This window comes from Poecile atricapillus, chromosome 2, assembly GCF_030490865.1.
Source record: "Poecile atricapillus isolate bPoeAtr1 chromosome 2, bPoeAtr1.hap1, whole genome shotgun sequence".
In the NCBI taxonomy this organism is placed as follows: Eukaryota; Metazoa; Chordata; class Aves; order Passeriformes; family Paridae; genus Poecile; species Poecile atricapillus.
In genome coordinates, this window is record NC_081250.1 from 44,265,751 (window position 1) to 44,289,849 (window position 24,099).

At 44.5% G+C, this 24,099-nt stretch overlaps 1 protein-coding gene across 1 annotated transcript; it reads right to left on the minus strand.

The window, feature by feature from the left end:
- Nucleotides 1–1,359: 1,359 nt before the first annotated feature.
- On the minus strand, nucleotides 1,360–17,449 carry LOC131575955 (C-C chemokine receptor type 8-like). Its single transcript, XM_058832078.1, has 3 exons — nucleotides 17,166–17,449; nucleotides 5,437–5,614; nucleotides 1,360–3,274 (listed from the first exon to the last, which is right to left on the minus strand). The coding sequence occupies exon 3, from the start codon at nucleotides 3,263–3,265 to the stop codon at nucleotides 2,210–2,212; it is 1,056 nt and encodes a 351-aa protein (XP_058688061.1). The 5' UTR covers nucleotides 3,266–3,274; nucleotides 5,437–5,614; nucleotides 17,166–17,449; the 3' UTR covers nucleotides 1,360–2,209.
- Between the last annotated feature and the right edge of the window lie 6,650 nt (nucleotides 17,450–24,099).

Consider the following 24,099-nt stretch of genomic DNA (forward strand, 5'->3'; position numbering starts at 1 on the left):
CAGAGGAGGTGCCTGCTGAAGGGAAAAGTGTCCTCAGAATCTGCAGTCTGGGTCTGGGACTGTGAGAGATTGCCTGTCCTTGGGCAGAGGATCTATGCTCCTGAATTCTTAAACACCAGTCTTTTAAATACAGCAGTGGAGGATGAGGGGGGTGAACTCTTCAGTGAGCCCAGCAAAGCACATTTTTTACCCTTTGGTTAAGGCTTCACATATCATTTAGGCTAAATTCTGCTACTGCACACACACACAGAGCATTATTTCAGTAGAAGTTGTACAAAAAAAAAAAAAAAAAGAAAGAAAAAAAAAAAGAAAACAGAGTTTGACCCTCGTCTTGTAACCTGGAGAGAATCTTACTGCTCATTGGGAAAGTGCCGGTAGGTGAGGGCTGGTCAGACAACATTTCCATTAATTTCCATTATCCCTTCTCAAAATACCAGTTAAAGCAGAATATATAGATATAAGTTCTGTTTTTTCTCCTTTCCTCATCTGAAAGATCAACGTGTAAAATGCTGGTAAGTATCACTAAATGTTTTAAACAGAAATACTTTTATCGAAACCCCAAAATCTGGCAACAGGGAAAAGACATCTGACCTGAGATGCTGACCCACGTTTCTTTTCAATCATTAAAGTCCCTATGCAGTCCAAAAACCCTCACAGAAATGCACAGAGAGTTTTATTCCTAAACAGAAGTTTTCTGAGAAGTGAAACAATATAATAATTGAGTTGCAGGGCATTTCTTATCCATTGGGGAATAAAACCTAGAAATGTTACTTATGCTATCTATAGTAAAACAAAGAAGCATTTTCTATACCATGAAATTAATAGCAAGAATATTCTGACACCAAGGTTAATTTTTTTTTTTTTTTAATTTTTAGGAAGGATAAAATTATATTATATATATAATATTATATATATATATATAAATGAAATTATATTGAAATTATATATATGAAATTATATTTTCAGGATGAATGATGGAATTAGGAAAATATTAAAAAAAATATTACCTTAAAAAATAAAATCTTTGACAATATCTAGGCTGTGTTTTCCCTGATTTCATGTTTTCTCTTGATTAGCTTTTAAAAATGTCTTTACAGTAATACTACCTCAATATAAATGTTATCTTTTCCCTGTGAATTTTTACTGGGATTTGGAGAACAAAGCTTCCTCAGCAGAAAAGTGGAGAAAAGACTTATTTTGCTGAAGAGCTTCAGGGTGCCTCTCAATTCCATCAGATGCATTTTATGTGATATCCACTCAAAAATAAGCAAACTCAAAGTTTCCTTATCCTAACTGAGGTTTGTGACTCACTAGGCAGACTACAAGAACCAAGACAAAAAAGGTGTAGCTAATGTTTATTCAAAGAAAGCATTTTTAAAATGGCAGAAAAAAAAGACATTTGGGAAAAGAGATGGAGCCTACTTTGCTACAGGTCATTTTATGATGGTTACATTTAGCAGGGGGCACTGGAGGCACAGAGTTGGAGCTCCCACAGCTCCAGAGGTGATGCAGAGCCCTCACCTGCTCTGAGGACAATGTTTTCAAGTGCAGGAGCCTCCACGAGTGACCAGTGTAGGGGACACCTGGAGCCACTGCTTTATTATTTTTGGAGGCAGCACTACCAAAGGCTGCTCTGAATGGCAGCAGTTCCAAGGATTCCAGGGCTGTGCCCCTGGGACCATCCCACAACAAACAGGGTCCTGAGCTGGGGGTGGTTTTCATCTTGGACCTGAGGCAAAGGGGAAATGGTGACAGTGTCTGAGGTGACTCCCTCTTTGCAATATGAAGCAATTCCATGCCTGGCCACTTCTCCACTTTCCAGAGCGGTGTCTCACACTTGTCCCAGGGATGTAGGGATTCAGCTTCCACAGGGCAGAGCATACTTGGGGGTGAGGCAGAAGTGATGCTTTTGTCAGAGGAGAAAAGAGATACTAGAGGAAGCAGCCTGCTTGCTGCAGTGTATTAAAGGATCTCTAAAACTTAATTAAAAATTACTCTGTGGCAATGTAGGGTCACCACTTTACAAATGCACTGGTTCTCTTGGGAAATCAGTGCCACAAGTTCTTATGTGGCAGCTCACAGTGTATCCCAACAGGAGGCACAGGCATACTGCATCTCCCAAGGGATGCTGCACACATGGTACAACCTCCAGGACCACAGCAGACCTTTGGCCAGCTCCTCACACTGTCAGAAGGTGGCTCAGGTATGCTCACAGGACCCCTGCACTGTCAGACCAGCCAGAGACCTGGGTGGGTGCCGAAAACGACTGTCCAGCCCCGGCACCTCCAGCAGGGCTGGAGAGGACACGACCACAGGACTGAAGGAGTCCTTTCAGATGGGCCTTGAATGTCACGCCAGCGAAGGCGTAGATGATGGGGTTCAGGCAGCAGTGGATGAAGGAGATGGTTTCTGTCAGCTGCAGGGCCAGTGCTATCTGGGAGCTCGCCTTGCAGTCATTGATGATGTGCAGGCTCTGCAGAGAGTCGAGGAACAGCGCGATGTTGAAAGGAGTCCAGAAAAGGAAGAAAACTATGACGATGATGAAGATCATCTTGATCGCCTTGACTTTGTTCTGGTTTTTACATTTTTGCAGGTTTTTTAATATCTGAGTGTAGCAGCAAACGAGGATGCTAAAGGGGATTAAGAGGCCCAAGATATTGGCTGCAAACTGAGAAGCAACCTTCCAGGTATTGTCACCTGGGGGGTATGTGGGGACACACTGCAAAACCTGCTCAATCTCCAGCTCCTGGCTGAACATGATGTTGGGTACAGAAGCCAAGCCAGCCACCAGCCACAGGATCAAGCTGATAATTATGCCACAAGTGGCTGTCCGTATCCTCATGGCATAGACAGCATGGACAATCGCTATGTACCTGTCCACGCTCATGAGGGTTATAAAGAAAATACTGCTATAAAAACCTGTGTAGTAAATGCCAGCCATTATCTTACACATGGCATTGCCAAAAACCCACTGGTCTGAAGCATAGTGGGCTTGGAAAGGGAGGGGCAAAACGAAGAGGAGATCAGAGGCTGCGAGGTTCAGCAGGCAGATGTCAGTCATTGTTGTCAGCCTTTTCCTGGTCAGGAGAACCCAGAGAACCAAGGAGTTTCCCAGAAGGCAGAAGACAAACACAAGGCAGTAAAGAATTGGCAGAAAGAGGGATTTAAACCTGCGATAGTTGTTTCCTTCATTACACGGAGCAGTGTTTTCATCATATCCATAGTCATATTCTGTTGTGCCAAGGAACTGGCTGGTGGGATTCATCTCAGATACCTGTGCAGAAAAGAGAAAGGGTTAAAAATGTCTGGCTGTCCTGGCACAGCACTCCCACGGTGGCTTCTGCTTCTGTCTGTGCTGTGTTGAGCCTGTGGGTCAGCCTCCAGGCAGAGGGGGACTACAAAATTCAGACAAGAAGAGCTGTACCACCCAAAGGGCTGCCCTGTAGTGTGCTGATTGTTCCTGTACATGTGTAAGTGTGAGCACTGGGATGCGTTCTGTTTTCCTGAAACTGCTTTAGTGCCAGTGGACCAGCACCTCATCATCACAATGACAGGGAAAAATTCAGGTCTCTGAATAGTCATAATGACTAAAAAATTACAAATCCTGCATCTAAGGATCTCAATTTTCTTGTGCTCCCTGGGATGAGGAAGCTTTTTGCCTGTAGCATAAAGATTCTCATAAAAGAGTTTTGCCTGGTGAAGCCGTCACCAAGCAGCCAGACCTCATTTTTAGCAGAGCTGATCAGGGCTAGGTACTGGCACAGAGTGCAGAGACACGCAAGCTTCTTTTCCATGGGTGGGTCCAGGATTGCATGCAAAAACTCAGCAGCAACAAGGACCTCACAGGGCTGCACAGCAACACTTGCAGTGCCAAGCTCTGAGCTGCCACCAACCTCCAGGGCAGCTGGTGAGCAGCTTGGCTGTGCCTTTTGCCACAACACAGCAGCTTAGCGCTCCTGCCTGTTCTGTCCAACTTCAATTTTCTAGTGTAGAGAAAACCAAAATATTCGTGGGAATGGTTCCTCTCTCTCACTACTGAAGAATTACAGTGAAGGCAGCCTCAAAATAGTAAAATAATCTGCCATGCTATCCAAGAGTGAGTCAGTGCTTTAGCCAGCTCTTTTATTGTTTCAGATGTCAGTTCATGACCCCTATAAAAGCAGATCAGGTTTCCAGACTTGAGTGTTCACATTTTAAGAAGTGATGATTCTTTCAGAAGAGTTTGGTTTTTCACTGCTAAGACATTTGAAAGTTTAGGCTGTGGTCCACCTGTGTTGCACCTGCTTACAGCTTGACCACATCTTGAAAGAGCTTCAAAGACACTCAGTTTCCAGGAAGGAAGAATAATTTGCAATAATCATTGCTGTTAAGATGAAGCAATAACATGAACGGAAGTGATTAGTTCTATAGAAGTAGATGATGTGCTCTCCTGAATTAAAAATTACTGCCTGGGGATACAAAAAGGGAGAGAACAGTGAAAACTTTTTGTATTGATAGGAAGGAATCACAATTCACCCCTTCTTGCCTGGCTGTGCCACCTGTGGGGTGAACAGAACGATCTGTATGTACAGCCCAGAGGAGTGTCAGTGTCCGTCCTCTGCTCCAGGTATGGATGCTGTTCATGCCTCACTGACCCTGCCTCAGCTTTCCTTGAGGCACCAGAACTGTTTCAATTGGTGTGTGCAATGCAGAGAAAACTGTTACAAATACAGTATTCTACCCCACAGAATTCCTTGTTCAGAAATAACAAATAATGAGAGAAAAGCCGTGCTGCAACACTGAATTACATCAATAGTGTGATTCTCTACTATACTGAGCTCTTAGCTGTAGCTAAGACAGTTGCATTATTAATTTTAACTGTGTATAAGACATAAATTGTTAAATATTTAGTTGGTGAGTTGCTAGATAATGACTCTTCTTGCAGCAACAGATAAAGGTAGGTAATATTTCCTGCTAATGCTTTTGATGTGTGAAACTGACACGCTGTGTCTAAGTGATATAGGACCGGCTCTCATTTCTCAGTTTTCTGTCAAGAACTTCTTAAAAGCAGTTCATAGATTCAACTACCAAAACTAAAAAAATATTCAAAAACTAATGAATACTGTGTTACAGATATATGGATTTAGAAATATGTAAATAAATATGTAGAGATACATAAATCTATGGCTATAAAGCATCTACTTCCAGCAAAATTTAAGTGTTTTTTCCTGGGCTGAACAGAGACCAGAGATGCTCTACTTCAGACCATCTTTACACCATTAATGCCTTCAACATCTCCCAACCAGGCTACAGCATTTTCCATGTTCCCTCCTCTCCACACCACTCAGCAGAACAGTCAAACTGAAAAGGCAGTTCTACGGAAGGTATCAAGGGAGAGGAGGCTGCTGCAGGTATTCAATAGCAGATTGAATATGGACACATTGAATTGTCAATTACCTTTGACAGCAGGAAGCCTCTACTCTCTCTGACGGCTCTGGCCCCCTTCTCCTGGTCCCCTGCTGCTTGGGCTCAGGGGTTTCCAGGAGGTTTACTCCACCTTCACCCCACGTGTGCAGATGGCTGAGATTTGGTGATATGCGGCTGTCGAATGGGCAGCTGCCAGATTCGGGGTAGGCTAGAAGGCAAATAGAAGATTTTGTATCTGTGGTAAACAGGAAAAGAGTGAGCGGGCTATCAGGCATCTTCTGTAAAACAAAAATCAAATACATCTCTTCTTTAACATGGTAATGGGTTTGCTAAACTGTCCTTCTTCACAGCTTCCCCTGATTTAAGTGAAAATTTTAAAAGTTCAGATGTCTCCATCACTTCTAATAAATTTGCAGCTTTTTAACAGAAGCTGTTATATAATTTCCAGGTTGCATTATTTTAGTTTTTCATTTTCTTCAGCTAGTAACAACTTGTATACTGCAGTCTGTTTATATCACTCCTAATTAAAAACTCTTTAGCATTTTGAGCAAAATAAGAACTCACAGCTAGTGATAGCACTTTACCATAAGTTTTCGATCAGTTCTTATATAGTGGGGATATTTCAGTTTCTTTGCCACCTTGGGGTTTTTTCAAGTCAATTTTAGTGACTTGAGGATGGGAAAGGACAAAATATTGAATGCAGGGGGTTTTTTTAATTATTTTTTTTTTATTTTATTCAATTGCTTTAAATTACTTATTGTTTAGTGAGACTAAAATTGTAGATTGTGGACTCTATAAGTCAGACAAGTTATATGCTATTTATCCATTAATCTCAACAGGCACAATTTTCCTGACTTTTAAGAGCACAGAGAATACCAGAGGTTCACTCAAGAGGTCCCAAATAAGTATGTGGCAGATCCAAAACGTGATTTTTACTGAAGTTATTCACATGTTCTTTGGTTGCAATTCCAGCTCAAAGTACCTTTACAGGTTGCTGATTGTTGTTGCATAAATGAGTAGTGAAAGAGTCTGAATGAGAACAAAAGCTAAATACTGAAGGCAGAAGGAAAAAGAAAAGCGAGAAAACAGGCTGGAAAAAAGGAATAATGTAATGAAGGACCTGGCACTAGTCAGAAGCACAGTCAGAAAAAACCTGTCCCATGAGGTATTCAAAATACTAACAGTGACAAGGGCATCATCCTGCCTCCAAGTACCAGTTGGTCTCATTACATAAGAGAGATCAGCTCCTCTTATTCTGTTTATATTTTTTTCAGAACTAATTTTCGAAAATTACTGCAACAGAGCTTTATTTTATTGTATTCTCTAGATACTAACTATATGATTAATAATATGTCAATAGTATGTCCTGGTGTTACAGACACACAATATGACATAATGTAGCTTTATTCTATTTAGGTTTACTTATATTTGTTTAGAAATCAATAAGGTCAGCTTTCATTATTTCTTAGGAACAAAACATTAATAAATTAAAGACACCTCTATTTCCATCATATGCTTTTTGCATTAGTTTGGTTGATAAATTATTAACTCATATAAAAAATAAAACAATAGTTTGATATGAAACCAATAAAAGAATAAAACATTTCTGCATTTTAAAACATTAGCACATATTTTAAAATTGAAAAAAAATCTTTTTATTCTTGAGCTATTTTCTGCTGCACTAATTATGTACTTGCAAAAATATTTCAGTTCATTCAAAATGCATATTTTTAATTGGGAAATCTCCCAGCTGTGTACTTTTACCAGGCACAGTTCTGCACAGGCAGGCAAAGGGAGAAAACTGGAGCAAGCAAGAAGATCTAAAAGGTAAGGAAAAGAGCTTGAATTCAAGAGAACAAAAGCTAAAAGAGAAGTGAGCAGGCCTGGTGGCTGATGTGGCTAGAGGATGGCTAGGCTGGCTGCTGTACTTTGAGCAGATCAAGGCACATGGATAACAGCTTGGTAATAAGGAGAGCAAATAAAAAATTGTGGTGGTGCTGGTGTTTTGGAGAAAACAGTAGAATTAAGAAGTCTGATATAATATTTCCAAGAGTAGCTCTGCTGTGTTTTGGGAAGTGATACACAGGTGGGAGTCCCTGACCCTACCTGGCTTTCAGGAAGGTTTATGTGCCTGCAACTGCTTCTGTGGTGGTTGGTGCTCCTGACACACAGCCAGAACCTGAGCTTCTCTCAGCAGAGAAAGAGAATTCATGAAAGGAGACAGAGGATGTGACTTGTCAAAAGCAATGAAAGGAATGGAGTAGAGATGAGTTTAGGAAAGGTGCTGTTTCTGACTGGCAGGTGTGAGGGTGGGTGGGAGGCAAAACCCACAGGGACGGGCTTGAGAACTGAAGAGACAATAATTACAATGTTGGCTGAAATGGAGATAATTACAATGATGAAAACTAACCGGAGATGCCTGTGTTGGGGGACAGGGAAAAATCCACAGACAGATTTTCCCATTCTTCTCCCCATGCTGAGCCCTACTGGCTCTCTTACAACCCAAGAGGGGCATGGGCAGACAGAGCCCTGCTGGGCTGAAGGGCAGTATGGATAAATAACCACCAGCATGTTCACAGATGTGGGGTGCTGCAAGATGCAGATGTGCTGAGCTTCCTTTGGAAGTTCAGGGGAAGATATCTGGTGGAGGAAGGAGGAGAGGTGCACATTTCCAATCTCCTTCATATCAGCTATGAGCCAGGCTGTAATGTCTTGTATCCTTCCCACCACTTTTTCAGTCTGTGAGTAGCAAACACCGAGCCCTGAGCTACACAGGGGCTACACAGTTAAACCTGAACTTTCTACCAAGCCAACACACAGCCCCTTGTTGTTCACCTGAGGAGGATAACAAAGAAAATGTGGTAAACCAGCAAGTGGTAACATAGGAACACAGAAGCTAAAGGTCACCTGCACTCGAAAGTGCTAAACTCTAGCAGAAAGAGGTGCAGAGAGGCTGCAAGGTGTCAGGACAAGCAGTGCAAGGGCTCAGTGTGGTAAAGCAAGATAATGTAAAGGATATGTTTGCTACATACAGATAACACAATGAAGATATGAACAGTGGAAAAGAAGATTGCCTCACCTTGAAAGAGTACAGCTATACAACAGCAATATTTACCCCCTTGGGCTCAAGTGAGTTTGCTGCTGGGGCACTGGGGCTGTGGAGCAGGCTTGCTGTGGGAGAAGAGACAGTCAGCTGGTGTAAAATGGTCCTTGGTTAAATGTCTGAAGGGGATGCATGACCCAGGGGCTCTCATAGCCAGGGATAGGACAGCAGGCACCAGGCAATGCCCCCAGGGCCTCAGGATGTTCCCAAGGTGCTGGGTAGGAGCTGAGAAGTTAGAAGTTCTCAAATCTGTTTGTTAAGAACCAAGACCCACCCCAGAGCTTCCTTCTCCAGGAGCCCTGACAGCTGCCCTGCAGAGTCCCTCCAGCTCAATTTTAGCTGGTCCCTAATTCCAGGGCTAGCAATACTCTCCATACTCTCTGTAGGATTTCCTGTGAGAAAGAAATACCTTACAGTAAAACAGAGACAACTGGCTGTGGGTATCTCTGGTGCTCCAGCCTAGGGCCATTTTGGATCCATGCACCCACTCAGTACTGTGAGCTACAGGAGGGAAGAGCCGTATGGCATCACCACTTTGTGGAAAGGCTGGTGCAGGCAGTCTCCATTCAAGTTTAAAAATATAGCAAAAACATTGCTGTATGAGGAGCTTTCTGTTTTGTCTGCTCATGTTTTGGCAGTGGCTGTCAGGGTCAGCCTGCAGCAGCCACCACAGCCCCAGACAGATGGCAGGGCTGGGGAGTCTCCAATGTCCGTGCACCACAGTGTTCATGCTTCCCTTTTAGCTGCCACCACAGCCCGTCCTTTACGTGCGCTCCAAGCTGCAGTTTCTGCTGTTTTATCTTCTGTCAGAAAAGTTGCTTCAGTGTGGAAAAGAGTCCCATGCAACCCTTCATATAGCTGAAGACACTGGGAGACAAAAAGTGATCGGCACATCAGAGTAATGCAGACTTCCACTCCTCCAAACTACTCGGAGCCCCAAGGTCAGGGAAGTGACCCTTCACTGAAGCCCTGTGTTACATGGAAAGATTGTGGCATAAACAGCATGGCCACATCTCCAGCTTCTACAGCCAGAAATGTACACTGCCAGTGGTATCCCCTGTGCACACCAGCTCAGCCTCTGACATCAGTCCCAGAGGGTTTCCTTATCCTGTGGCATCCCTGCAGTTCCTCAGACTGGGGGTGATGGTCAGCTGGGCTGCTGCAAAACCCCTATGCCTGCTCTTGTAGGAACTTCTTCCTACAGATGGTCTAGATGAATTGAGTTTGAACACAGAAAGGGAATTGTAGTTGCCACAGAAGACACCACCAGCAAGAGATTGCTTTGGCTTCAGGAGTGCTGGCCACAAGCCCTGGTATCGCTATTTTCGTCAGCTAAAGCAGATGGGAGGCACCTTTCTGACACCAGGGCACAGGCTCTGGTGATGGGGTAAGCAGCTGTTAGGAAAATATGGCAAAAAAAGCAGAGTGAGAGAGCCTACCTGGTAGGGTATTTTCCAAGAAAAGGCTAAGTATTTCCTGGATCTGCTTGCTATCATAGCACCCATCTAGAAAGTGGAGGATGTCTTTACCTCAATGTGATGCTCAGCTTCCACCTATCTCAGAGCTGTGGTAACCAGCCAAGTCAGGCACTCGTATCCAAGAAGATCACTTTCCTCTGCCTTTGCTCAAGAGCAAAATAAAAGAAGTTTCTTAGTCAAAAGGAGGCCTTTCCCCTTCAGATTCACTCTCCCTTTACATCTCAGAGGGCTTACTGTGTCATATTGGAAGAGGGAAGAGATTACTTAGTTCAGCAGAGGAAAACAAACAGGATTAACTGCAATAGGGGTCATGGGATGTTCAGAGATGCTAGGTTGTTCAGCTAAAGTGTTTTGCAAAATACCAGCAGTCATCACTGTTGGTGAGAAGAGCAGTGAGGACAGCTCAGGTTTGCAGGAGAAGGTAGCAGTGGAGGGTCAGGGTGAGCATGTCCTCTGCAGCATGGGAGCAGCTTGGCAAGTAGTGTTTTGATAACTGTCCTACCCCAGATTCTTCCTCCTGGCCATTGGCTCTGTCCCAATAAACCTCTCCTAAGTGTCTCTGCTGCCTCTGTATGGACCAGCAACTGCCCTTCTCCAGCTGCAGCACCCTCAGCGAATCCCTTGTGTCATCTTCCTCAGGGCAGCAGGGACAGGCAAGGGGGACACTGAGCCTGGATGTCCAGGGCTGGCAGTCACCTGTGAGGTACAAGAGGAAATGCCACACAGGAGCTATCTTTTGAGGAATCCTTGCCTACTTTAGTTATTTGCACAGTGTTTGGGTCTATCAGCATCAGCTATCAACACACCATCTTAGCAGGACTGCATTATCTTAATGAAAATTCATTTCATCAGACCACTTCCAGTGTAGAGGTAAACATCTGTCATATGGCTGAATGGTTCATCCCCTTTTCTTGATAAGAATAACATATTTGTATGCCCATGTACAAAGAGGGGGTGAGACTTTGTGACCAGGTAAGATACTGAGTGGTGAGGTTTTTTGACATCAAAAAAGTATATTTTTGTTGACTAAAATATCTCTGAAAATGCCAAGTTGTCTGGGGGAAGGATTTTCTCCTTCCAAATCAAGAAGAAAAAAAGAACAATTGCAATTCTTTATTCTGAGAAGCCCCAGACAGAACACTGAAAATTTTAATTTTCAAATGTGTCATTTTCAAATATAGCATTTCTTTTTAATAAATAACTTCTTTTTCTAACCCTTCTTCCTCAAAACCGAGCAGACTTCAAAGCTTCAAAAACTTTCCAGTAGAACTAAGATGTGTCTGTTCTGCTGATAACAGGCAGAAATTTTTAATTTTCTTTTCGGCTTGATCAGCAAAAAAATTGACACCCTCCACTAAAATGTGGAGTTGTATTACCGTAACAAAGTGCTTGTGTATGCAGACATGTACAAATGTGCACCAGAAAAACCTACTGGGCATTGTTCTGGCTCTTTCTCCTGCAGCAGATGCTCAGTGCAATAAAAAGGGCTGTGAGCCAGAGAATCCTCCAAAAACTGTTGCTAAGTTCATGTAGGAGTAGCAGCTGGAGGTATTTGGTGAGGCCTGGACCAGCTCACTCTGCTTCACGCTCTGCTTTTCGCTGCCAGCAGCGAAGCCACAAGGATTATGGCTCTGACAGCTGCAGCCTTGCACAATCGTTTGGTTTCACCCAAGCAGAAATCAGTGCGTTGCAAAACTCCCAGCACAGTAACTCATTCATAGTAGTGTCAGCAGTGAGTGGAATTTTCTCACCCAAGTGTTACAACAGGGTAATTGTGGGACACAAAGGAGTAAACAAATACATCTCTTGCATATGGAGTCTTTGAGAACAAAAATCTTCTCAATCTGTCCCTTACTTGATGCTTTTTTTTTTCTCACCCTGGAGCACTTAGGTTTTTAAACCTTTGCTGTCCCAAACCTTTGGTTCACCAGTGCGCCTCTCAGATTTGCATCTGACAGTGCTTTGGCTGAGGGTGGAGAGCAGAGAGAGCTGCAAGCAAGAATCAATTAGAACAGAGAAATCACAGAAGACAGGGCTTCATGGGACACTGGGTGATCATGGAGCCTGTCCCCTGTCTTGAAGGCAGGGGCAGTGTACCACTGGTACTCTTGCTATGCAGTTGTTCTACCTGCTCCTACAGCCCCTGCTTTCCCCCAGATTTTCCTTAGGAACCATCCTAGTGCTTCTCCAGATCCACTTCTGATAAATCTGTCTTCATGCAGAACTCTCCTGGTATAATTTGAGCCTGTTATTTACCTCAGCCATGGAGGAACAACTAGTTCTAGCTATTTTAAAATATTATAAGACAAAGTTTTCCTTCAATCTTAATAGCTCACAATTCATATCTTTTCCTCTGAAGTTATGCTTTCTAAATTGTTAATTGTAGTTGCTGTTCTTTGGTGACTGTCCAATTTTTCTTAGTCTTTTTTTGTATTGCAGTGCCCCAAACTGGCAAAGCAGACTGGAAGAGTCATCTGTCTGGGGTAGATGTTTTCTTTTGCAGTCAGGTAGCACTGGTGGTTCACAGATCTTAGTGCTGGATTTTAGTGCCCAGGTGCTTTCTGCAGAAGTGCTGCCTTCCCCATGTTTGTTTGTGGCCCCAGCTGACCCTGCCCATGGGGAGAGTGGTCACCTGTGCTTAATGCACTGCAGCCCATTGCTGCCAGGCTTTTTCATCTGTCAAGGTCAATTTAAGCAGTCATCCTCTCTCCCAGTACATTTGTACCCCTTCCCAATATGATGGCATGTGTAAAAGTAGCAAAATCATGCACCAGAGCATCATCCAGAGCAGCAAAGTGCAGCAAATGCTGGTTTGTGCAAGGACAGGGTGCAGTCATGGATGCAGGATCCTTCTGGGCAGCTCTCCTGTCCAGTGGCAGCCCCCCAGGAGTTCGTCTGAGTACTTGTGCACCCACATAAAGGCTATTTGAGGTGCTCAGAAAGCTTGCTAGCTCTGAGGTATGGGATACCACTGCTTTGCCATGTGGCATGAGCCTGTAACTGAGGCTGATTTGACATTTGACTCTGGGAAAGTCTGTATCAGCCCCTACTCTTTTAATTTCCCTGCAGCCTTCTTATTCCTTCTAGTGCTTTCCAGCAACTGTAATTGCACTGGCACATAATTCCTTCTCTGGCATAAACTGATGGCTCCCCACTAGAAAATCAAGGGTCCCTGTGCTGGTTGGCTGCCCAGAGATCACCACCACACCTTGGCACAGGCCACGCTGGCTCAGAACAAAGGTGGCCACCAGCCACCACCACCCCAGCGGGGTGGCCCTGCCCCAGCAGCACCCAGTTTCAGCTGCCCCACCCTGCCCAGCCCAGCCAGGGCACAGCTCAGATCCCAGCACTGAGCCAGGCAGTGCCTGACAGAGACCACTGAAAAGCACAAATGGCTTCACCACTTCTGCCTCTCAGCTGGCCTCAGGGGCTGTGAGGAACCTCAGACTCAGGGTGGGAAACTCCCCATGTGGGTACCAGGGCCCATGTCTGTCTCCATTTATGCTGCAGGAGCCTCCTCTGGAAGAATCCCCTGATGACTATCAGATTTTTAAAGGAAAAGGTGAAACAGATGAAAACGTGCTCTTAAAACAGGGAAGTCTGTGTAGTTTAAAACTGGGTTGATGACTCAGAGACCCTGGATTCAAATGTTCACCCTGCCCCTGGCAGGCTGCTCTCAGCACAAAAGCATCATGCACTGAAATCTGGGTATCTGGCATTTCCCATCTGACCACGGTGGCTACAATCTCCAAGCAGGCATCTGTGTGGCACTGTCCTGTCCCCTTCAGGCCTCTGCTCTTGCCAGGGGCATGAAAAGAGGCTTTGTTGGGGTAACACACACCTATGCTGCTGCAGTGTGAGCAGAGGTATTAGGAGAGCTTGGCAACACCACTGATAAATCTTTATTTGAGTCGCTGGTAAACAGGAAGCTGATGAACAGCTTTACTATTTTTCTTCAGTTTTTAGGTTCTTTTGGTCTGATTTTCATAGCTATTCTTTTTTGCTTGCTTCATCTCAGGAAACACATTTTTCTGCCACCTCTTGCAGGAAATGTGCAAGATACCAAGAGCTGAAAACCTCAAGTTTCAGCCAGCACTCTCTGTGAGAGGTGATGAGTCAAAGGGCTGGCAATGAGGGTATCAGAATGTCTTTGGCAAAAGCTGGAAGTGTCAAGCTCACAAAGAGAAACATAAGGCTAAAAGAATTTGACAGTGCAGATTGCAGACACTTAACACACTTTTGTACTACGTTCAACCTGTGAGGGCTTTTCACCAATATCAGAGAGAGAATTTCAAACATTTATGGTCAAGACATGTGGGCAAAGGTCTTTAGTGAGGTGTGGCACCAGGCTCTTGGGAACTCATTTTCCACACCAAAGACCCATCCTGCTGTCCACACCAGGCACATCCACCATCCACAGCACTGCAAGCAGGCAAAACAAGCACAGCTGCTGTGCTGGATTCATGAGCCACTGACAGAAAAAAGGTTTGCTTTTTACATTCACCTTCTTACCCTCTCCTCACCACTGCAGTGAGGAAGATCCCTTAAACTAGACAGGGTAAAACAGATTCCCACCACCTACACCTTCCTTCTCTCCTTTGGGCTGGGGATGGACAGGCACAGCTCAATGAAGGCAATAGATACGGCCTAAAATGTTCAAAAAATAACAAATCCAGCAAGAAGCTGGGTTGAATAAGAGAAGGACGAGTCACTTTCTGATATGCAGATGTGTGGGTTAAGTTTCCTTCTCAATATCAAAATGCAGCTTTATTTTTTTCTGGTGTGGGTTTCAAATGAGTGGGATAAAGCAGATGAACTTTTCCACTGCATAGTTAGAGTCTCTTTTTCCTTTTACAATGCACTATTTTTTTTTTTTTTCTGACTCTTCTGATAAGCTCAAATAATTCTGAGGACCAATAATTCACTTCCTACCTTGAAAGTTGGTAGGCAGGAGAGTAAAAGGTCAAAAGTTTCATTAACCTTTTGAGGGTCTTTCTGAGCAGGACCTAACTCAAGACCAAACCTAATTCATAAACAAGAAAAATGGTAATGTGTCCATATTTCTTGGACAGAGCAAAGGACATCTGAGAAATCCCAAAGTCAAGAGCTGACTCACATTGCTTTAGGAACTATTTGAAGGAAAAGAAAGTTCTTGAATTAATCTCAAATAATGTTTAAAACAAAAAAATTATAGTGGTTTGGATGTTTATGTTTCCTTAATCCAAAATGCTGTCTGCTTGCTTTATCTTTATTCTATCAAATAGGTGCAAAGTGAGTGATTCCAAACTTGGAAAACTCTTCCCAGAATCAGCTTTCTTTAAAGAAGAGCCCAGCTTGTAGGTGGGGGCAGTGAGCACTGGGAAACCTTTCAATCTCACTTTGTCAATGATAGTTGCCATAAGCTGGAATAAAGTAAGCTTGCCTTTTTGACTATTTAGGACTTTCATCAGAAAAATGGATCTGAAGATGGAACAAACCAACCCTTTTATGTTCCTTCTACGGCTCATTTCAGGAAATGAAATGAGCTGGGAAAAGGAACAGCAAATTTAAAACAGAAATTCTTCTCTGTAACATAATAAAATAGATCCACATTCCAAGGCCACAAAATGAAATCACGTTATTTAAAAAAAAAAGCATAAATAAATTCTGGGGTTTTCTTTGCTCTTTGAAATGTGAATAGGTATTGTGATAAGACATCAAACAGCAGCTGACCACATAAACCAAGGGAGGTTAACACTTAATGTACTTCCCAGTAAAGCATGCCATTCAGCAGTATCAGTGTGCTCCCATCATGGTTTCATTTATGCTCTTGCTGTTTAGATTGCTATAAAGCACACCTCTTTGAATGAAAGAAGGATGTGACTGCACAGGAAAATTACATATTGGTCTTCAGACTCTCTAGAAATCTGTGAAAAAATAGCATCTTTAAATCACTGGGGATGTTTAAAACTCAGCCCTGGGAATATCTGCAAGTCTGACATCCAGCCTTGCTTTTAATACAGAGCTGGTTTTTAGTTAATCCTATGCCTAGAATCCTAAGCTGTGGCATGTCTTAAGGTGCTGGTGGCTAACAAGATCACACAAATGGCCTTCAGGTGTTACACAATCCTATCAGAAGTAGCATTCAGCACTCTCCATCCTGCTGATCCCAAGGGTGCTTGGTGGTCCTCCAAGAAACTCTTCAGGAAAAAAATTCACACAATCAATACAAAAATAACAGAGGAACGTGGAAAGGAATCAGAGAGGTTGGTCTAGCAAAACAGCCCTAACTCCAGTTAGCACAGCTCCAGCTTCACCATGGCTGTGCTGTCCTGAAGCATTACAAGGGGCACAGCAGGGAGGTCTGCCTGCTCTGGCTGAAAATTGATCTTATTCCAAAAGCAAAGGCATCCAGTCTTCCAGGAAACAAAAAGTTTTCAGCAGCATCAGCAAAGTGACTGGCTCACTGCGGTGCAGGGCTGAGCCAGAGGTTGTGGGGAAGAGGCAGCCAGGCAGGCAGCTGCTTCCTACTGCTGCCCTGACATCCCACTCCAGCACCTTCCTGGCCACTGAGTGCACATTGCACTCGAGAGAGGAGGCTTACCTGTGGTGTGAGAACAGAGGACAGGAAATTGCTGCATGCAGAGAGAAAGTCCTGCCTGCCATAAAAAGCAGCCAATTCTGCTGGCAGTGAGGGACACACAGGTCTTACACTTAATTGAAGTGTTTTCAGGGAACTACACAGGAGAGAAAGGATCAGCCCTTTGGCTGTCACCAAAGTGTGAGCACACAGCACCTGAGCTGAAAACATCCCCAGCACGCTTGTGTTTCACATCCTCTCATCTCCAGCACAGGCACTACAGGGACTGGATTACCAAAGGTGAGAAGGCACTGCAGAGCTGACAGATGCACCAAGCTATCCAGAGCCATGCATACAAAAAGACAGGGATCAGCTAGGGAAGAAAGAATTCCTTCAACATTCAACACAGCCTCTTCCAAGACAGTGCAAAGGTAGCTGCAGGAGCAGCAATTAGGCTTCACAGAGTCCAAAAAAAACAACAGAGGAGCATCAGAAAGAAAACAATAGGCTGTCCTAAAGATAAAATACCACCACTGGTATATAAGTGCCAGGGTTTGGGAAAGTTTTCCTCAGTGCTTGGTAGGTAAAGAGAATTCCCATGCCTTTGAGCATTACTTACCTCTCAGTTTGGCTTTGCTTTAGTGTCCTCCTCCTCCTCCTCGGCCGACAGTGTGCGCTTTAGCAGGACCCGTGCAGGACCCGTGAGGGAGCAGCTTTCAGTGCTGTGGTGTGCTCAGCTGTTGCTGGCTCCTGAGGCTGTAGGGATGCCCAGATGGGGCTGGAAGCTGGCATGGGGACAGCACTGACTGCCTTCGGGCATTGAGGTTCCCCCCCTCCTAAAGCAAATAGTCAGATATGGCCCAGTTTTCTGGAAAGAGTGTTTCTGTATGTTTCAATATATGCGAGCTGTTGTCTCCCTGACTGCTGCAGCTGTTACCCAGCTTCTCTGTCTCTAATTGTGAATGTGGTCCTAGAGTGCCTACAGATTTCACGGTATGTGATTAAAACAGGCTAAATGCTCCATGTTGGAACAATGCTGGAGTAGGAAGCACAGTGAGAGTTCCTCAGTTCAGACAACTGCATGTTAGGTGTTTCTACACTTGTACAGCCTCTTTCCCTGTGTCCCATCTCCTCTGAGCAGTCCTTTCATCTCTGCTGGACCCCACCACAGGATATCAGGGGTGGCCTCGAGCAGAGGTTGGCAAGGGGTATAAAGGCATTCAGGGAAGAGCCAAAGGAGGGATACAGACAGCTGTATGGCAGCTGTTCTGGGGCTCACCAGCCCATGGCAAAGTGCAGCCTGCTGGTGCCTCTGCTGCCCACAGCCCTCCAGCAAGGGACGTCTCCACAACATGGGGTTCAGTCCACTGAGTGCAGCCATTCCTGTGCCAGCCCTCACTCCTGCATGCAGCTGCTTGTCTGCCTTTGCTAGCACGGACTCAGCAATGGAGCACAAGCCTGTGGCATGCTGAGGGGAGTTCTAGGGAGGCCACAGGCAGCTAGGGGCAGGGCAGAATGGTCAGTGCAGCACCGAGGAGGAAACAGAAAGCAGGCAATGAGGATGAATGTCTTGCCAAACTTGGGCCAATCTTTCTTTTTTTTTGTGCCCTCAGATGCTCCAGTGCCTCTTCCTCTTCTGCTGCACCACACTGACAGAAGGAATCAAGCTCTGCTGCCTGCATTGCCAGCTGGGTGTGGAGCTCTCCTTCTGCAACTAGCTAACCCTTAACTTTACCTGCTGTAAACAGAGAGCAGGATCTGGGCTCTGAGCACCTGGCTGGTTCCTCTTTGTGCAAAGCCAGTTTGGCTGTGTGCCTCGGCTTCCACTTTTGGCATGGCAGCTGTACAGCTGCTTGGCTCTGCAGAGCTGGTGTCAGGACTCCCACATGCCTCCTGTAGCTCTGCTACCAGCTCTTGTCAGTTCCTCCTCACATGCTCCCCAGAAAACAGGGCAAAACCACCAAAACACACATGCTTTCTCCCATTGCCCTGTAACTCTCCAATGCTATGTGGGCAAAGTTCTGTGAAGATCAGACCTGGTCATCAGAGGGCAGGGAATCTGAGCCAGGTCATGGTAACCAAGACAGACAATCCTGTAAGCAGCCAAACTCCCCCCATCTACCTTAGCCCAAGTTCTTTCTCTTCTGGCCTTTTACCTCACTCTCAACTGCTCATTCTGCAGTGTTATTTTTTGACACCCTTAAGACATGTTATTGTCTCAAAAAAAAAGGTGAAAAAATAATCTGAGGTGTCTCAGAGATGAATTAGGGAATTCTTTACAGGAGTTTTGCCTTCTGGGGACAATTTCAGTGCACACCTCTATCAGGATCCAGTCACAGCCCTGAAAAGCAACAGGTTATGGGGACTCCAGTTCTGATCCTGGTGGTCCAAATTAACTAAAGGAAGAAATGCAACAACCTGGGTCAGCTACCGCAAAGCTTGTGCTCTAGTATTACTCTTGTTTTGGAAGGTTTTCCAGAGAGCCAACAAAACTAGTTTTCTGAGGAAACGTAACTGGATTGGGAACCAGCATCCAGACTGAAGTCCTGACTCCAAAACCCACCCTATTTAAATATCCTGACTGTCCACCATCATGACCCTGATTGTCATCATGGGGTTGTTTGTGTTATGGCACACGGTGCAAGAAGGAGCAGAGGTTGCAAAACAACTTGCGGGAAAAAGAGGGCCAAAGCTAAAATTGTAAGGAGAGCACTGGGAAGAGGAAGATGCATGAAGGTCCAGATTGTCCCTGCCTGGTTTTATTTTTTCAAGAGTAAAATTAGGAATAAATACTTTTAATCATTATGTTGGCTACAATTCCACAGCAGAATGCCTGTTCACCCTTGTGTATTTCTCCTCCCTTTTCATTTTTCCAAATGCAGCTTAGCAAGACAGTGACCCACAGGGTCAAATTTAGTCCCACAAGTGCAGTTCCACTGACCACAACAGGGCTACTGCACAACGCACTGGCTGAGGTGCTCCAGTGGTGTTTCATACTGACTTCGGTAAAAGCACAGGAAGTAAGCAATAATGTACCAGCCCTTGCTCCAGGAACACGTGGTGATGCTTTGACTAAATTTCTAGAAAAGATGAGTACGGTGTTTTTTCTTCAAGACAGTTTAAAAGCAGGTTTTAGAGAAACCTGCGTAGGAAAGGTTACACTGAAGCTGAGATAAATGTGGTTTATGGTAGTTCAGCTTGCTTTGATGAGAGGAAGGCACAAAGCTCGTACAGAAATACATAAATAGACATAACTAGACTTACACTGAGATTTCATTTGTGTGGTTTTGTAGTGCTTTAGCTAGATCAGCTCATGAACATCAGTTATGTGTATGGGCCAAACAAAGCTTCATAACTTCTTTTTCCAGCAGCTCAAATGCCTCCCTCCGGCCCCCTGTGCTAACATAACAAAATGGGGTGCTCAGTCATTGCTGGCAAAGGTAGGCACTAGTTTTAAACTCACTTCCTTTAAACCTGTTTAAGCTGTGACCTGACTTCTGCACAGCTGCATCAGAGGTGTGAGCATATATTTAATCTCACCAGGGGATGCAAAACCTGCCCTAGGGCTGGCCAAGACCAGTCTCTCACATATAATGCTCCATCCATTCTCCTCTGATGGAATGTGAAAGCCCGCAAGAGCTGGATTTGCTAGGACCCCACTCGGAGACTTTGGAGTGTTGCAGAAGCTGTTTTGGTGGTGTTTTCTTCAGGAAACTTTATTTTTGGCTGGCTCTTTGTAGCAGGAGATGTAAACCTGCTGCCACTTTAAGGAGTTTTTCAAGCTTGCTCACTCTCTGCCTCAGCTATACTGGGATTGAGAAGTCTGGTTTTAGTAGGAGAGGTCCCTGACTCCCTAGGGTCAATGCTTTCCTTAGCTCTGAAGTGGAAATGAACTCATAACTTTAATAAACATGTTTTCTTCAAAGTGTTCCTTTGCCATTTGAGGTAGAGAGATATTAAACAAGTCAATCTACACTCAGGAAAACCACTTCCACAACTAGTCATTTTTCATTTGCCAGGTATCAGAAGATCTCCACACTAAGCTATAGAGCACTTCAGGAAAACCAGAATCGGTTGTGTGCAGTGGCACAGGCAGTGTTTCCCCATGTTTTTTGCCCATATTTAAATTTCTGAATTTCCTTTATGTCTGATAAGGATGTACAAGCCAGGGTGCAAATGTTGTCACTTTTCCTCTTCCATCGTTAAAAAAAAGATAGACATTGCTCTTCCAGCATAAAAGAACACAGACAGCAACCCTGTTGCTCAGACACCTCCAAGGACAGATTTAATAAAATCCTAGATGAAGGGTTGAAACAAAAATACCTAAATTTCAAATAGTGTTTTGTCTGCATTACAAATTCAGACCTGCCACTAGAGGTAACTAGAGGTTCACATAAATTATTTCATCAATTTGTGACCTCTCTCCCAATTGAACTCCATTTGACTGTAGCACAGTCATTTACTTGTTACCTCGGAAGTACCACTGAAGCCAAGGGATTGTCCTTACATGGTAGAAAAAGCCTTAATGACTGCAGTTCTGATGTAATCTTTCTGTCTCTTTTTGCTGTTTTCTGCATGCTTCTATCACCTGCCTTCTGGAGATGTTTTGGACCATTTAAAAGAATAATTTAAAAACATGCTTAATAATTTTAAAGAATGTCTTAAGAAGAATTTAGTTTTTTATTATAAGAAAAATTTAAGAGTATTTTAAGAATTTTAGTGTTCATCAGCAACATGGACACACCCAGGCTGAAGTCAAGACATGACAAAGTATCAGAGTATCTTTGAGAAAGGGAACGTTGAAACCTATTTCCTATGTTATCACATGATGGGATTTTTATCATACAAAGTGTGAAAATGGCTGTTGGTAGGGGAGCCATTATGAAAAAACATGCTGTATTCTTATTTAAAATTCAAGCAAAACCACAACATTTTTACCCATCAGACTTGGGCACATGGTTCATCTCATACAAGACCCCATCTCTTTGGAAACACTGTGAAGCTTCTAGAAACAATTTGTCATTCTTCTTGCCAGGGGGCAAGCTGGGGACAAGGACAGTGAGGCTCAAGGATGCATGGCCTGGATGCTGGCACAGGGGCACCTTGCACCTCCCATGGGGCCAGGGTGGTCTTCACCTGCTCTAAGAAGGGGTCCCTGCCCTGGAAGGGTGCCAGTCCAGCCTGGGCAGGCAGAGGTGATGGGGCAGTGCCCAGCCTGAGTCAGCAGCATCTGCCACTGCCCAGTCACAGCTGTGCCCTGTCAGCCCTGTGTACCCCTGAGTCATTCCCAGCAGCCTTTGGGAAGTAGGGAGCATTTAGAAATCAGCTTCAGTTGGAAAATAAAAATAATAAATAGGGGAAGAAAAAAAAGGAAAATGTTGTGAAAAGTTGACAACCAAGACTTAATCTTCTAAATGCAAAGCTTGCCCTTCTTTTTGTTCTGCTCTTGTGGTTTTTCTTGAAAATGTTGCCCTTCTGCTTTCCCCCATGAAATATTTGGTCCCAAACAGATGGGTGTTTTTCTTACTTTTTCACTAACAACAAACCTCAAATATTTTCATTCTCAGTGTATCTGAAAATACACTATTGCTGCCGGGGTTTTAGTCTGGCTTCACAAACTGAACTATAAATTACCCATGCATATGCATAAAGTGCTTAGAGCCACTCATGTGCTTTCCAGAAGAGATTTGTCCATCTGGGGAAAACCACAGGTGCCAGGAACATCCCAGACAGGTGGTTTGAAGGCAGCAGGGAGGGAGAAGGTGAGGTAGCAATAAGATGGTTGGCTCCAGGCTGCTGTGATGGATTTCCAGACTGGATGGGAGATGAAGTCCTGCCGATGCTCACTGAGAGTGACTGAGGGGAGTAGGGCAGTGGAGAGTGAGACAAAAGATCTTTTCCTAACAGCATTATTGATGGACAGCAAACCACCAGCACTCCAGTGCCCTGCAAACAGCACAAGGGACCTGGAGTCACCAGCAGCCACATGCAAGACCTCATCAAGTCTGGCTTCCCAGCAGCCCTGCTTATCAGCAGCTGATGTAGGTGTTGGGTGTATCTATCTGCTGAAGAGCAGATGCTCATCTGATCCATCCTCTGGAGGAGAGCTATGTCTGCCAGGCCCCTCCCCAGGGATGTCTCTGTCTGGTGAGGGAAGGCAGGGGTTACCCTGCTCTAGCATGCCAGCAATAGCTAACCATGACCAATGCATGCAGCCCACACCCTGCCTCCCTCTGCAGCCACTGCAGGAGCAATGCGCCTGGGGCTCGTGCCAAATCTGCCAGTCCTCATGCAAAAAACCAGACAAATCTCTGCAGCTTTACTTATCTAAAAAACTCAATAATACCTACAAATATGCAGTAGAACTTTAACAGATGCACACCCTTAACCTGGATTGAGAAGTGCAGTGCTGCTGCTGAAGGGCATGAGCAGGGTGGGCTGCTGCTGAGCAGGATGGCTACCAAAGCCAACATCCCAATAATAATTCTATTTTATAGAATGATTATTCTATAATATTTTAGGATGCCTCCCACAACCTGCATGTGCTTTAGGAACTGTGTTTATACCTGAAGTCATAGAATTAGAGAATGGTTTGAGGTGAAAACACCATCTAGCTCCAATTCCCCTGCCATGGACAGGGACACCTCCCACTAGACCAAAGTGAAGAATTTCTTCCTAATATCTAAGTCAGGCAGACTTTACCTGCAGCAACAGGTTGTATCTTCTGCTGGAACAAGAGATATTGGTGGGAAAAGCCACAGTGGTGTGGATGAAGCTGAGATACTTGATATCTCAATCATTGAAGAAAACCTGAAAGGGAAGGACTCACTGAGGCTCCTCTACCAGCAGACAAGCTCTCCAAGCATCTTAGCTTTTCTTTCTGTGTCATGTCTGGTCTTTAAAAACCTCCTTCTGCAAACCTCATTTTGCTCACATCAACCACAGAGTTCTAACTGACAGTTTTATACACCATGGGTGGCAGCATCTTGTGTAGGGCTCAGCAGAAGTTGGCCTTTTTGGTGCTGTGGGAAATTCCAAAGTCAGGGAGAATTGCATTTTTTTTTTTTTTTTCAGGAAAAGAAGAGGTAGTTTGTGACAGAAAGGAACAAAAAACAGACATTACTCTGAAATAATGCAAGTTTCAATTTTGGTTGAGATAGGAATGCACATTTACAGCTGGGGTCTACACTTCCAGTGATCTCTGGCATGCAGAGCTGAACAGGGAGTTTGGTGGTGCAGGGTCCTGACCCCAGTTAGGGCAGACTTACACAAGAACAGACACGAAGCTCAGGAGCAGTTCACAAAGTCTGCTTGCTGCATTTCACACAACCATGACTGCACAGGGCTTTGGCTATACCTTCCAAGACTGACAGGCTGCTGCAGAGCCCCAGGACCAAGTGCTTTGCATTGCCCACATCCTTTGTGCTCGCTGCCTCTTGCCCAGTGAAGGAGCAGCCTCAGCAGGCACACCAGGTGGTTTTCCAAATGCATGCTTGATTCCACTGCACTGCACAGCCCCCCAAATGCCTGCTGGAAAATCAGGGCTGAAGGTT

Coding starts and splice junctions, on each gene's coding strand:
- LOC131575955 (XM_058832078.1), bottom strand. CDS start 3,265: ATGAATCCCACCAGCCAGTTCCTTGGCACAACAGAATATGACTATGGA.